This window comes from Anabas testudineus, chromosome 5 (assembly GCF_900324465.2).
Source record: "Anabas testudineus chromosome 5, fAnaTes1.2, whole genome shotgun sequence".
NCBI lineage: Eukaryota > Metazoa > Chordata > Actinopteri > Anabantiformes > Anabantidae > Anabas > Anabas testudineus.
The window spans coordinates 22,455,294-22,469,093 of NC_046614.1; the positions used below are offsets into that span (position 1 = coordinate 22,455,294).

Below are 13,800 nucleotides of genomic sequence, written 5' to 3' on the forward strand. Positions count from 1 at the left end.
TGCAGCCAGTCAGAAGGTATGAAACTGTAAAAACAATGACACTAAACAAGTGAGTACATGAATGAAAGAGAGAATGGGTTACTATTAGCAAAAATAAATCCCAATAATGATCCACTGTGATCATGAAAAATCTTATTAAGGACAAAATACAACAAATTAACTGCACACTTGATTCATGAAACAACATTTTAAATATGTTCAATCTGTTTATTAGTTGCTGTTTGTTGTTGCTGAAATACTGTTTGTCATTCTGGACAAAAGTCGACAATACATGCATTAATTTAAAAGTAAAATTGTAAAAGTATGTTAGGTTTAAATTAAAATGCTAAAGTAAAAGTTGTCTATGTAAATAAAATTAGGTAAATGGCTACTAAAGGTATGATGAAGGAAAATGTCATCTGTTCCAATGTAATACACTATATTATTAGATTATTTATATGTTTTGCTGTAAATTGTAACCATAATGTGTAATTATAATCACAATTAATCGATCAATTGGATTTGTGAAAATTCAGAAAATAGTGAGTCACAAGATTAAAAGTGTAAACATCAAAACAATAAATACAAATCTTTACATTTTAAGAACATTTTGTATTGAAAATAAAAAAAATATTTGATAATTAACTTTTAGTTAATTGTCAAATCAATTAACAGACAGATTGTTTCAGCTGAACAGTTTCATGTTTTAGGAACAATTCAACGTTGTATTCAAAAACCTTAATTTACTGTATGAGGAACTAATGTTTTGTGTGTAGTGAAGTAAAAAGTAAAATATTTTACCCTGAAATGTAGTGCAGTACAAGTATCAAGTGGTATGAAGAAGTAAATATTCAGGTCAAGTACTTCAAATGTTAAAGAACAGGTTAACATTTAATCTGTATAAATTAAACTTTAAACTTTAATGAAAGCTAATAAAAAAACTGTTACAACATCTGAAAAACATGTGACGCAAACAGCAGAAATAATGTGAGAAACAGCTTTAACAACAGTTTTGTGTCGTCTGTGTTCCTCTTTGTATTTTTCCACTGAGCGTCCACATCTTTAGCAGTAAACAACTATAAGGAAATAAAAGTATAACCGGACTAAAGTTCAGCATAAATCATAAAACATGAATTTGCAGAGTCACATGAAGAGTTTGTTAGAAAATGATCAAACTCTGAGCTTCAATGACTCAGAACAGGCTGAGAAAACAAGAGCTCCCACTCTGTTTACATTTCTAAACACCAGGTATAAAATATAAAATAAACCAGAAATCTAACTTAAATATTAACACAACAATGGTGAATTACTGAATGAACGGGCAGCCGCAGTATGAATGGACGACAGCTGCAGTGCTGAACACTCGTGATTAACTTCTGCTTGTTCTTGAAACCACATGATGGATAATGTGTGTGTAGATGATGATGAAGCTGTTTTCAGCTTTGCTCACTGGCTTGGATTTTACAACATTTATTACATCATACATTGTTTTATTGGGATTCAATAGCTGATAGTTCAAATTATGATGCAATATAAAACAAACTTTCACTCAGTAAAGTCAAATATTTGTACTTCAAAGGTCATACTTTAATAAGAGAAGGAGAATAAATAAATAAAATGCCAATTATTTATAGGAAAGAGCAGGAATGTGAGCTCTGGTTTTAAGAATCACCACAGAACGCAACTTTTCCAAATAAGCAATAATTAGCTACAGAAAATCCAACAATAATAATAATAATAACGATTTGCCGCTTGAATCACTGTGCAAATATTCCTCCAACAAGAAGGGGACATTCATTCACTTCCTGTTAATGAATGCTGCTCTGCACGTTTGTTACTGTTTCATAGCAGCTAAAATTTCCTTTTCTTTAAATGTGTTTTAACTTTTTCCTCTAATAAGATGGATCCAAGACGGCAGCTTCAGGTTTCACACAGTGTGGTGTGTAAAGGTTTTCATTTTAAGAATTCAATTCTATCATTTATTTATAATTACTGACTGTTTTGTCTTGTTTGTTTCAGTTATTTATGGGCATATTTGCTATTTAACTGTGTGATCACAGCTTTAGGAGTTGGGCTGGGATTGATGGGAGTTCCCCTGTAAACACTCATCCACGCCTGCAGGTTTTGGGGCCACTCTCGTTCCTGTTTCACCAAACCACCATCTCACACTGATAGACGATCTTTGTTTCTACGCCTGCGCCGCCGAGGGAGGGGTGGGAGACCGGGAGCGGGGCCGCAGCTGATTGGCTGACGCGCTGGCCCCGTGTGTGTGACGCTATATAAGCCGCAGCGTGCCGCCGGGCCGTCAGCTGCAGGGCTGCGCCGCACGTGTCCCGAGTCGAGTCGGACTGAAGCCGGAAACAAAGCTGCGAAATGTCCGAGTGACACAGAACCAGAGGAGCCGAGAGGACCAGACGCGAATCCGCCGCTTCCCCGAAAGGCTGCGACAGCTGGAAGACGACCCGGACCCGGACTCGGACTCGGACCCGGACTCGGAGACCCCCACCGTGAGGAACCAGCGCCACACGTGAGGAACCTTCATTTATTCTCCAACGCCTTCATTCATTAGCGGCGTGGTGCGCGTGTGGAGCGCATGCGCCTGGTTTCTGCGCGTTATTACGCGTTACCGAAGCGGTGTTTGTGCGTTAATGGTGCGAAGGAGGAGCGGGTGCGTGTCCTCGGTTCACACTGACGTGATGTAATGTCGGGGGGGAGAGGGAGGGAGGTGTGGGGTGGGGGCGGTAGTCCCTCTGCATAGGAGGATCCGCGTCACAGCCACATACCGGGATCGGCTCCCTGCTCAACATACACCCCAGATGACATAACAGCAGCACACCCCAGACTGCATTCAGAATGTATTCACTCTTATATCATAGTGAGTGGATTGAAGGTCAGAGGTCACAGGTAGCACCCACAACCAAGAGCTCAGACTGATCTGATTGTAATCTGTAAAATATGAGACCAGATGAAAGGCGGCGTCTGGAAGGAGCTCCATTACCATTGTTTCCTCTCCTTCTCTGGACAAACCCTGCTTTCATAGGTTCCAGCTGGGTTTTTCCGCTCAGAGGCCAGATCATTAAAATCCCATTAGCCGTCTGGCCGGTGCAGGTAGCAGATGGTCCAGCTGCAGGATCATTTCAGGGAGGTGTCAGGACAGGTGCCATATGGAGCCGGTGTTGGAAACGGTGTCATCGGGGTGTGGGTTTAAATAAAAGACGCGATCAGCTGGATGAGACTTTGCAGAAGTGGAGCACGAGTCCTGGCCCATTGTTCCAGACATTAGAGCTTCACACAATAAAAGACGACTTGACTTCTAACTGTGCAGATATGTGCTTCAATAGGTCTAAAAGGTAAAACTGTGTTTTAAATCTCAGTTCTTCAGTGTGGGTTTGTTTTGCAGAGCGAGCTTCACGTTTATGATCACATAGTGCAGTTATGAATGGAATGAGATGATTTGAAACATGACTTACATCATCACCATCAGAGAAAGTGTCAACACATCTCATCACCTTACCCAACAAAGCCTTGACACACTGCGTTGTGCACATGCACGCTGATTGAAAAGTGCTTGCTCATTGTTGCTGTGGGTGTGTTTAATAAGGTAATTACATGTTACAGCACTGAGGGATAAACACAGACGCACAATTAGTGTTTCTGTTCTAACTCCAAAATAAACACAGGAAGAACTGGAGTAGATTAAACAGAAATTCAAGTGAAGCGCCGTTGGTGATAAACATATTTTCACTTTTAAGTTATTACGTGGACTGAACCTTTAACTTTTTAACCTGCACTCAGGTGCAGTAAATCTAATTCTCCAGTTACGGTAAACGAGGAGCTGTGAGACTACAACATGTGTCCTGCACATCAGATTTTCAAAAGGCTTCATTATTTGCTTCTTTATTAAAAATAAACACAGCTAAATTCCCCCGTTTTTGGAATAATAAACACAGAGAGCAACAATGGGCTCCAGTACCTGTGACGACTCAGCTCTTTACTGTAACTCAGGCCTTAGTCACCTTTTCTGGGCGGACACACGCTCGGCCGAGGAATAAAGGAAAATTAATGAGCCTGTCAGTGAAGTGGGCTAGTGGGGCTGCTCCTAGTCACGTACTGTGTGTGTGTGTGTGTGTGTGTGTGTGTGTGTGTGTGTGTGTGTGTGTGTGTGTGTGTGTGTGTGTGTGTGCTCTCTAGTAAACCCGCCGGCTCTCTAACACACTCCACTCTGGGCTCGGTGCCAAAGTCTGCTCTGCCCTTACGTAACCTTCTTTATCTCTCGTTTTTCTCTCTCTCGCTCATTCTGCTTCATTCCTTCCTCTTTCCTTCGCCTTCTCGCTTTCTCTCCGCCGTTTTTCACACCACTTCACGCTATTGCTCTTCCGTCTTCCTCCTCTGCTGCGGTTTATCCTCTGCTCACCTCACTGTCTACCTTGTGTAAGCATGATTGTGCAGTATTTTAAAAGGCGGCCGCCACTGGCCTCGACTCACTCCACCCGCTTACAGTATGCTTCACTCCCTTCTGGCTCGTTGCACTCAGTCAGGAAACGTCCTGCAACTTGCTGCAACAACTCGAAGCATTCATCTGTTGCTGCAGAGACTGTTTGTTTGGGTGGATATTACAGATGTGCATATTTCACCTCTTGGCTTTTTGCTTAAGGCCTTATTACCTCTGTCAAATGGTGCACAGTTCATTAAAAACTCAAAGGAAAAGCTTGGACATCCTCCCCTTACTTAGTTTTATGTAATACTCCACACATCCGAACATAGAAGCTCCAGCTGCTGTTGTTATTACATAAGAGAGTCAGATTCAAGCTTGTGTCTCTGTAATAGCAGGAGTCCTGTTTCACGGCTGCAGATGCAGCGATCAGCTCCGTTTTAGTCTCTCATTTGTTCACCTGCATGTAGAGATATTGTCCAGCTGTCCTTCACTAAACCGTTTAATGTGTGTGAACCTGGCCGGCCGTTATAAATCACACGTCTCTGAGTTATTATTCGTACCTGCACATCCTGTTGGTTTAAGTTATAAAAATTAGAAACACCAGGTGCGACTTGTTTATAATGTCATGTTTTCTGGGTCATGACCCTTTGAAACCAAAGAACTAAACTAGTCAGATTCACCTAGAAGTTTTTTTAGCCGCACACTGTAGAAAATAGATGATAACGTGTCGTGTTTCTTCATCTCTGCCTGTGTACGTGGTTTTTAGTGCATGTCAAATCACCACGTCGGCTCTTCTGGTCTTTCTCTCTCTACACGAGGTCATGTTGCTGTGTTAAACTGCGACAGGGGAAGTGTGTGCGCGAGCGCGTGTGTGCACGTCTTCCTGTGGTTGTGTTTAAGGGTTTAGGTTTGACTCGGGTTAAGTTCGGGGCAACTGAAGGGCTGGCGTTGGGCATTTCAGTCGTGGTGATTAAGGTTTGGGGAATGTCTGAATCATTCATTTGATGAATGTCGTCATAGCTACAGGAAGACGAGCTCGAGTCAGTGGAAATGTACTGACTGATCAGGGCGACGGACAACAATCGTGTAATCAAACACCTACTTCACTTCACTGTGGATGTGCCAGAGTTCATCATCATTTACATATGTTCCACCTAAAAAGAAAATGACAGATTAAACATACAGCACTGATAAAGACCATTTAAAAGCATGAAGCAAGAAATAATATAAACACACAATACAACACAAAACTAGAGCATGAACAATATTAATGAGGATAAACTGACTCTGTAGAAAAAGATCTTACGTCTCTGTGATGATAAATTACTGTACATGATTATGGTCTGCAAGAAATAAAGAAAATACTAACAGCAGTATCCTTCTCTTCTCAGTGAATATGGATCTTCATGATAAAGAAATTCTCCCTGGAGAGATTTTACCTGTGGTGATCATCGGTAAGAAACACACAGACGCTTATTTGCACTTCATTTATTTATCTTTATGCTGTAAGGAAACCACATGCGCGGCTAGATTTGCATAGATGGTTGTAGTAACAACAGCATTTTGTAACCTTATAATGAGCACTTGCATCATTAACAGTTTCCCATGATACATTTTAAATCACATATATGGTCGACTGTGATTAGTTTTTTTAGCTGAGGTCAGGATTTAATCTGCTGTGAAACATTCAGATGGTTTCTTAAAAAGTGAAGTGAGTCACGATGACACAGCGAATGAAAGTTTATACTGCTCGTCGTTCGTCCTGTGTCCGTGTGGCCTTGCTGAGTCACTGGCCCATTGTGCAGGTTGACAAAGTAAATTAATTCTCGATGAGTCATGCTGTATTTTCTATCTGCTGTAGTTATTCATTAACTGTAGCTACGTGTATTTCTGTTTTCGGCATCACAGGAGCTGCTGTGTTAGGATTCATGTTAATAATCCTTCGCTGTCAGCAGAAACTTTTAAGTTCAGAAGACAGCTCGTTTTACTGCAGGCGTAACCATAGTAACCAAGTACAGACGCAGCACACGCAGGAAAACATCTACCAGTGCGACAGCCGAACAGTCCCAGCAGCACTCACCTCTGTCTCTCTCTGTTTTTGTTTCTCAGGTAACGGCCCATCAGGGATCTGTCTCTCGTACCTGTTGTCAGGTTACACCCCCTACCTGTCACCTGAGGCATCGCATCCCAACCCCCTGCTGCACAGCAAGCTGGCAGAGCAGCCTCACCTGTCGCTGCTGGAGCAGGTAAAACACACACACACGCACGCGGTTGGATGGTTACAATTAAAAGACATGTTTATTAACTCATGCATGTGTCTCTGCAGGATCTTGAGTACCTGTGTGAAGGGTTGGAGGGAAGATCGTCCAATCCCGTGGCCGTCCTCTTTGATTCCCTGCTGCTCCCCGACAGTGACTTCGGGTTGGACCACACCTCCCCCTTGGAATGGAGATATGAGCCGGAGCGCGCCATCCCTCACCTGGTGTTGGGGAAGGGTCCACCTGGAGGAGCCTGGCATGTAAGAAGTTAGAAATGACTTTCTGTTTGATACTAAAGCTGCTGTTGTTGGTACAGTCAAGAACGCTGATCTGTGAGAGCTGAAATTAGAGAAATATTTACTACCCACATACCCTCAAGATCATAAATCTGTTTCTAATCCACTTTAATATATTGAATTGTTACAACCCAAATACACGTGAAGACAAATTTACTCAGTAGACTTTATGGTAATGTGTGTAAATATGCTTTGTTTCCCTTTGTCAGCTGCTTAGCTGCACACATGATACTAGGTGTGACGCAACATGTGACAGAAGAGTCTAACAACCTTTGTTTGTGCCTATTTGTTTTCAGGCTATGGAGGGCTCCATGCTAACTCTGAGCCTGGCCAACTGGATGGAGCTCCCAGGACTCAAACTGAAGGACTGGATTCGGGACAAACGCAGGTCTGTCCCCGATGAAGCCGCCAAACTTGTTGACGTGGGCTAAATTCACAGCAGGGTTAATTAAACATGACCCACATGTTCAAAATGGGCGACAGAGGGCGACCTCTGAACGTACTGTAGATATAAGTAGTGTTGTTTGTATTTAATTATCTGTGTTCATATAATATAATAATATTTGATGTTCGTTTTATTCCAGAAACCTGCGAAATGACCGTGCCACGCCAGCAGAGATCGCCTCCTACTACCAACACTATGTTTCCCAGATGTCCCTGGAGCAGAGCTTCGCCTGTGGAACCACCGTTACATCAGTAACCAGGCAGCCTGGAAACCAGGACGGGTCACCAGCCTGCTGGAGGGTGATGGGACTGCAGCGCAGAGAAGGGGAAGAGCTGGCAGGTACGGTGAATAAAAACACTTAGTGTTAGTGCAAAAATGAAAATGAAAGTGCAACATAATCACCTTCATCTTCTCTCTCCTCTTTATAGATGGATCCTCTGTTTCGCAGGAGGTGCCGTTCTCCATCTTGGCCCAGAATGTGGTGTTGGCGACGGGGACCCATGACATCCCGGCCAGGCTCGGCGTGGAGGGCGAGTCCCTGCCCTTCGTCTACCACTCGTTCTGGGAGCTGGAGGCAGCCATCTCCCGCGGTGAGCTCGACCAGTCTTCAGACCCGGTGCTGGTGGTGGGAGCGGGGCTCACAGCGGCGGACGCAGTTCTGGCCGCCCATCACCTCAACACACCCGTCTGCCACGTCTTCAGACGCTCGGTCACTGACCCCGGTCTCATCTTCAACCAGCTGCCCAAACTGCTCTACCCCGAGTACCACAAGGTACGTTTCTTTGTTTCCTTACTAAATCTGTCGGGGTTCAAAAGTGAAGTGACGTCTAATTCGGTCCCTCCATGTCTTTGGTCTGCAGGTTCATCAGATGATGACACAGCAGCAGCACCATCCAAGCCACCAAGCACAGGACCAAGCCCAGAACCTCCATGGCTGCTCCAACCCTTCCTCTCCTTCCTCCCTCTCTCCACCCACCTCTTCCACCTCCTCATCCCCCTCCTCCTACCCAGGTTACCTGAGCTTCCCGCTTCACAGAGTTGTGAAGTTCAAACCTGACCGGAAATGTGTTCTGGAGTCCGACTCTGGCCAGAGGACAGTGGTCCAGATCTCTAAGGCGCTAGTTCTGATCGGTGCCCACCCTAACCTCTCCTTCCTGGACAACAAAGGGCGTTCGCTCGGCATCGACCCCAGTGAGCCAATTTCCTGTCGAAGGAACCCAATCGAAGTGGATCCGTTCACGAGCCAGGTGATTGCAGCAGAAGGACCGGGCATGTACGCCATGGGGCCGCTAGTTGGCGAGAACTTTGTGCGGTTCTTAAAGGGGGGCGCCCTGGCTATCGCTAGTGACCTCTCCAAGAGACAAAGGGAGGGAAGAGGAGAAGAGGATCTGACTATGGACAGATGGGTGGACAGACAGGTGACCACACAGACAGAGGCAGAGGTTTGTCTCCTGGACTTGTAGCAGTTTCACGTGGACTGAATGAAACCGATCTGCTCTTAACGGATCAAAACACGCACAAGTGGACGTTACAGCTGGACGTACGCTGCTATAAACAAGTCTGAAATGTGGTACCTGAGGCCTGCTGAAGGCTAAGTTGTCTTGAAAAATGTCCAGGTTTAACACACAGAAGTGGTTCTGGGATGTTTCCACCTACAGCCTGAGCAATACAGGATCTCTTATATTTGTTTTACATAAACAAAAATTAATAAGGATCCTTTAAACCTTTGCTAAATGTACTTTCAGTGCCATCTAGTGGTCAAATGCAAATGACCCCAACCCAGCTCTTTATGAATTACTACTACATTTACATACATGACCTGTTCTGCTGCAACATGTCGTTATTTACTGACTGCAACATTTGTAAAAGTAGAAAGAAAACATCACCGAAGAAATGTGAAAAACTTTCCAGTGGCCGTTCTGATGAGCTCATTGTTCCCTGATCACTACAGTAACTTCATCATACATGAGGAAAACCACACACATTTGTTTTACCCAGTTTTTCTCTGTGAAACTATACAGTCACAAAACAGACGAGCTAAATGTTAATTCCTGGTTCTTCCTTTACATAATTTGACATGTATGTTTTTGTACATTATGGGATTATTTCTCTGTGAATGTCTGGTGCTGAATTTTTGTCTATTTCTAATGATAATTTCTCTTGTAACAAGCAGCTATACCTACCTAGTATTGTAAATGTTTCATGATTATGAAAATATTTTGTACTTTCCAACAGAGAAAAATATTTATTTTCTAATTCCTCTCATTGAAGATGATTAATTTGCAGCTTTACTGTGAACGATGACAGAACTTTGAATGAAAACCAGCACTGATTTTATGCTGTGTATTAACAGATGTTATTTCCATGTGGCGCTATCGCTGCGACTTTCAGCATAGGTGTGGTTCCTTACTCTTATTTACTTTAACCACAAATTAAGTTGAAATATACACTTGATTTAATTGGGTGGGATCCAGATCTCTTGAGTCTCGAGTAAAGAAAAGCGAAATAAAATGATATAGCCCAGAATATTAGCTCCAGTGTAAATGTGGTTCAACTAGACGAGATGCTCCATGTTGCATATTCAGTTGCACAGCAGGACAAACCAATAATGCACTTACTGTATCTCATGCACTCTTGTTTTAACTGAAGAAGTTTAACAAGCCAAAAGCAGACGAAGCAGGAAACTAAAAAATAAAAATTAAAGTCAGTTTTCATTTGCACCGTTTTACTTTAAACCTATTGCAACAATTTCTAACATGAGGATGAAGAATAAAATAAAGAAGTTTGCTTCAGTCTGTTTAAATTTAACCAAGAGGAGGATGGTTTTCATTCTTTTCAAAATAAGATTAACAAACATTACTCAGACCAAAGGGACTATTTTTAGTGGCGGATTAATCTAGATTTGGGTGCTGTAGTATATTATGGCCATGGTTATTTGACACTGATTAAATAATCACATTTAAGAAGCTGCAATCAGACATGTAAATGACCAAATTTATGTAAAATGTTTGTTAATTAATTGGGGAATTACAGGTAGAGTTTTATTAACATGAGAGCCAAACAAACACTAACCATGCTTATTAATGAATGTGTTTTTATTTAAGGGTTGATTGTTTTAGCCTTTATTTTGTGTCATTTGATTCAAACGCCTCCAAACTAACACGTGATCTGCAGGAACCAGCAGTGCCTCAAGTTATTTACTTTACTTTAGTGTCACAGCTGAATGAAAACGCCAGAAAAAAAAGCAGAAGAAAAAATGTGTACAGTCATGTTTGCAGGTGATTTATAATCCCAAATAAATTTTCCATCTGCATAGTTGAAGTCTTCCATACTAATTTGTATATGGATTTCTATTAAAATGCCATTTTTCAGCAGCCGTGTTTGGATGTGTGCCTCTTTTTTTTGGGTGGTGTTTGCTGTGTGTTACTTTATTTAAAATCAAACAAACCATTTGACACCAGCAGATGTGGAGATGTTGGAGACATAGTTTAAGTCCAGTCTATTTATTTATCTGGATAAAAGACAGATCTGAGATCTGCAGCCTCATGTCCAGGCTGTACCCGGTTTTTACCCTGGGACAGACCCCTGGCATCTCTCTGAACACATGGTTATCGACCAGAAGTTAAAAGTGGCTCTGAAAACATTTCACCACTCTGACCCTTAGGGGGCTCCATAATAATATGTATATAAAGGTGTGTATGAAAACACTGAGGATGTCACACACAACAACAGGAAACGAGAAGACGACACACCGTGAGTCATTTCCTGTTTCAACGTGCTGATTTTTATGTTTTCAGTTTCACTTGGGGACTAAATGGCTTCTGGATCAGAGAACGATCTCTCCTGTCCTGTTTGTCATGAAATCTTTAAAGATCCTGTTCTTCTGACGTGCAGCCACAGCTTCTGTGAAGACTGTGTGGAGACATGGTGGAGAGGGAAACCAACAAAGAAGTGTCCTGTCTGTAAGGCTGTGTCTGGAAGAAAGAACCCACCTCGAAACTTGGCTTTAAAGAATCTGTGTGAAGCCTTTTTACTGGAGAGAGATCAGAGAGGATCTGAGGATCTCTGCAGTCTGCACTCTGAGAAGCTGAAACTCTTCTGTTTGGACCATCAGCAGCCGGTGTGTGTCGTCTGTCTACATTCAAAAACACACACTGGTCACAGATTCAGACCCATAAATGAAGCTGCTCAGGATCATAGAGAGGAGCTGAAGAAAACCCTGAAGACTTTACAAGACAAACTGAAGCTGTTTAAACAGGTTAAAGGAAACTGGAGTCAGACAGTAGAACACATTAAAGTCCAGACCCAACACACAGAGAAGCAGATTAAGGAGCAGTTTAAGAAGCTTCACCAGTTTCTACAAGAGGAAGAGGAGGCCAGGATCACTGCTCTGAGGGAGGAAGAGGAGCAGAAGAGTAAAGAGATGAAGGAGAAGATTGAGGCTCTGAGTAGAGAGATATCAGCTCTTTCAGAAACAGTCAGAGTCACAGAGGAGGAGCTGAGAGCTGAAGACGTCTCATTCCTGCAGAAATACAAAGCTGCAGTGGAAAGAGTCCAACAGCGCCCCCTGATGGATGATCCACAGCTGGTCTCAGGAGCTCTGATAGATGTGGCCAAACATCTGGGTAACCTGACCTCCAACATCTGGAACAAGATGAAGGAGATGGTCTGTTACAGTCCTGTGATTCTGGATCCAAACACTGGTAATCAAGAACTCGACATCTCTGAAGATCTGACCAGCGTGAGATGTGGAGTTCAGGCATTGAAGCTTCCTGAAAACCCAGAGAGACTTGATTACTTCTCTGTCCTGGGCTCAGAGGGCTTTGACTCAGGGACTCACAGCTGGGATGTTGAGGTTGGAGACAACACGTACTGGATTCTGGGTGTTGCAGTGAAGTCTTTTCGACTGAAAAAACTAAAAGTCATGAAGTCTGGAGTTTGGGCAGTGAAGTTCTTTGAGGATAAGTTTATAACGTTCTCCCGAACAAGTCCCCCCACTGTTCTTCCACTGAAGAAGAAGCTCCAGAGGATCAGAATTAATCTGGACTGGGATGGAGGACAACTGACATTCTCTGATCCTGATACTAACACACACATACACACCTTCACACACACTTTTGATGAGAAGGTGTTTCCACTTTTTACCACTTTGAGTGGTCGCTCACTGAAGATATTACCAGTGGTCTCTGATGACAGACATGATGATGACAGTGATGACAACAACAGCAGTGACTCTGATTCTGACTAAACTTATTTACAATGGTAATGATGTTCCTTTTTAACGCACATCCATGATAAATAGAAGAGTTCCTTTCAATCAAGTCAAGTTAAAGTTTAGTAACTCTGTTTAATTTTCAGTTGGGAAATTCAAACAGTGCTGTGGTTGTCAGATTTTTACAGTGTACTATCCCTCTTTAACTTGTTTTATAAATGTGTTTTAACTCATAACTGTAGTCACTTGTTTTGTTATGTGGGATTTAAATATTTGAAGGTTTAATGATTATAATGATTCACATTAAAATTAAAGGTGGAAACATGATTGTTGAAGTGTTAATAATTTTACACATTTCTATTCATATATTAATTTAACTTTATTTATTCTATTTACAGTTGTTTCAGCTTTAGTTGCCACTTATTTCTCTTAAGATGCATTTTAGAGACTCCCAATACTTCTCCCACCATCACTGTGATGTTTAAGTAGAAAATATAACGAGCGTGGGGGAGTCTATTGTTAGTCTCTTAATTCACCTCACAGTGGAGCTCTGAAAGGGGTCTAGGAAAAACTTTATGGAGGAAGGTGTGAGAATCCTTAAAATGAATAGAAAGGCAGACAATGGGACAACAACTTTGTCGCTAACACAGACAACGTGAGCCGTCCCTCTGATGTACTCGTTCCTTATTCTGTCTAACCTGGTCACTCCTAAGGAGAACCTCAACATCTTCATCTCTGCTACCTCCATCTCAGCCTCTTGTCTCTTTCTCACTGCTACCGTCTCTAACCCATAGAGCAGAGCTGGTCTCACCACTGTCTTGTACACCTTTCCTTTGAGTCTTGCTGACACTCTTCTGTCACACAACACTCCTGACACTTTCCTCCACCCGCTCCAACCTGCCTGCACTCTCCTCTTCACCTCTTTTCCACACTCCCCATCACACTGAACTGTTGACCCCAAGTACTTAAACTCCTGCACCTTCTTCACCTCAGTCCCCTGTAACCTAATGCTTCTACCTGGATCCCTCTCGTTCAGACACATGTATTCTGTCTTACTACGACTGACTTTCATGCCTCTTCAGTTATATGTTTCATTAAAACCAGATAAGATCAAACAGCTTAATAAAGTTAAGCAATGTGTAAAGGATATACAAGACTGGATGCTAATTAACTTC

The 13,800-nt window shown here is 42.5% G+C and overlaps 2 protein-coding genes across 2 annotated transcripts; both read left to right on the plus strand.

Moving 5' to 3' along the window:
- Nucleotides 1–2,286: 2,286 nt before the first annotated feature.
- Nucleotides 2,287–10,787, plus strand: osgn1 (oxidative stress induced growth inhibitor 1). The gene is made up of 8 exons (XM_026349595.1): nt 2,287–2,506; nt 5,806–5,868; nt 6,524–6,660; nt 6,741–6,932; nt 7,265–7,356; nt 7,553–7,752; nt 7,842–8,185; nt 8,274–10,787. Exons 2-8 carry the CDS (start codon nt 5,811–5,813, stop codon nt 8,874–8,876), a joined length of 1,626 nt encoding a protein of 541 aa, XP_026205380.1. The 5' UTR covers nt 2,287–2,506; nt 5,806–5,810; the 3' UTR covers nt 8,877–10,787.
- Nucleotides 10,788–10,973: 186 nt separating this feature from the next.
- Nucleotides 10,974–12,898, plus strand: LOC113155089 (nuclear factor 7, ovary-like). The gene has a single exon (XM_026349606.2). It carries the CDS (start codon nt 11,228–11,230, stop codon nt 12,659–12,661), a length of 1,434 nt encoding a protein of 477 aa, XP_026205391.1. The 5' UTR covers nt 10,974–11,227; the 3' UTR covers nt 12,662–12,898.
- Nucleotides 12,899–13,800: the final 902 nt, after the last annotated feature.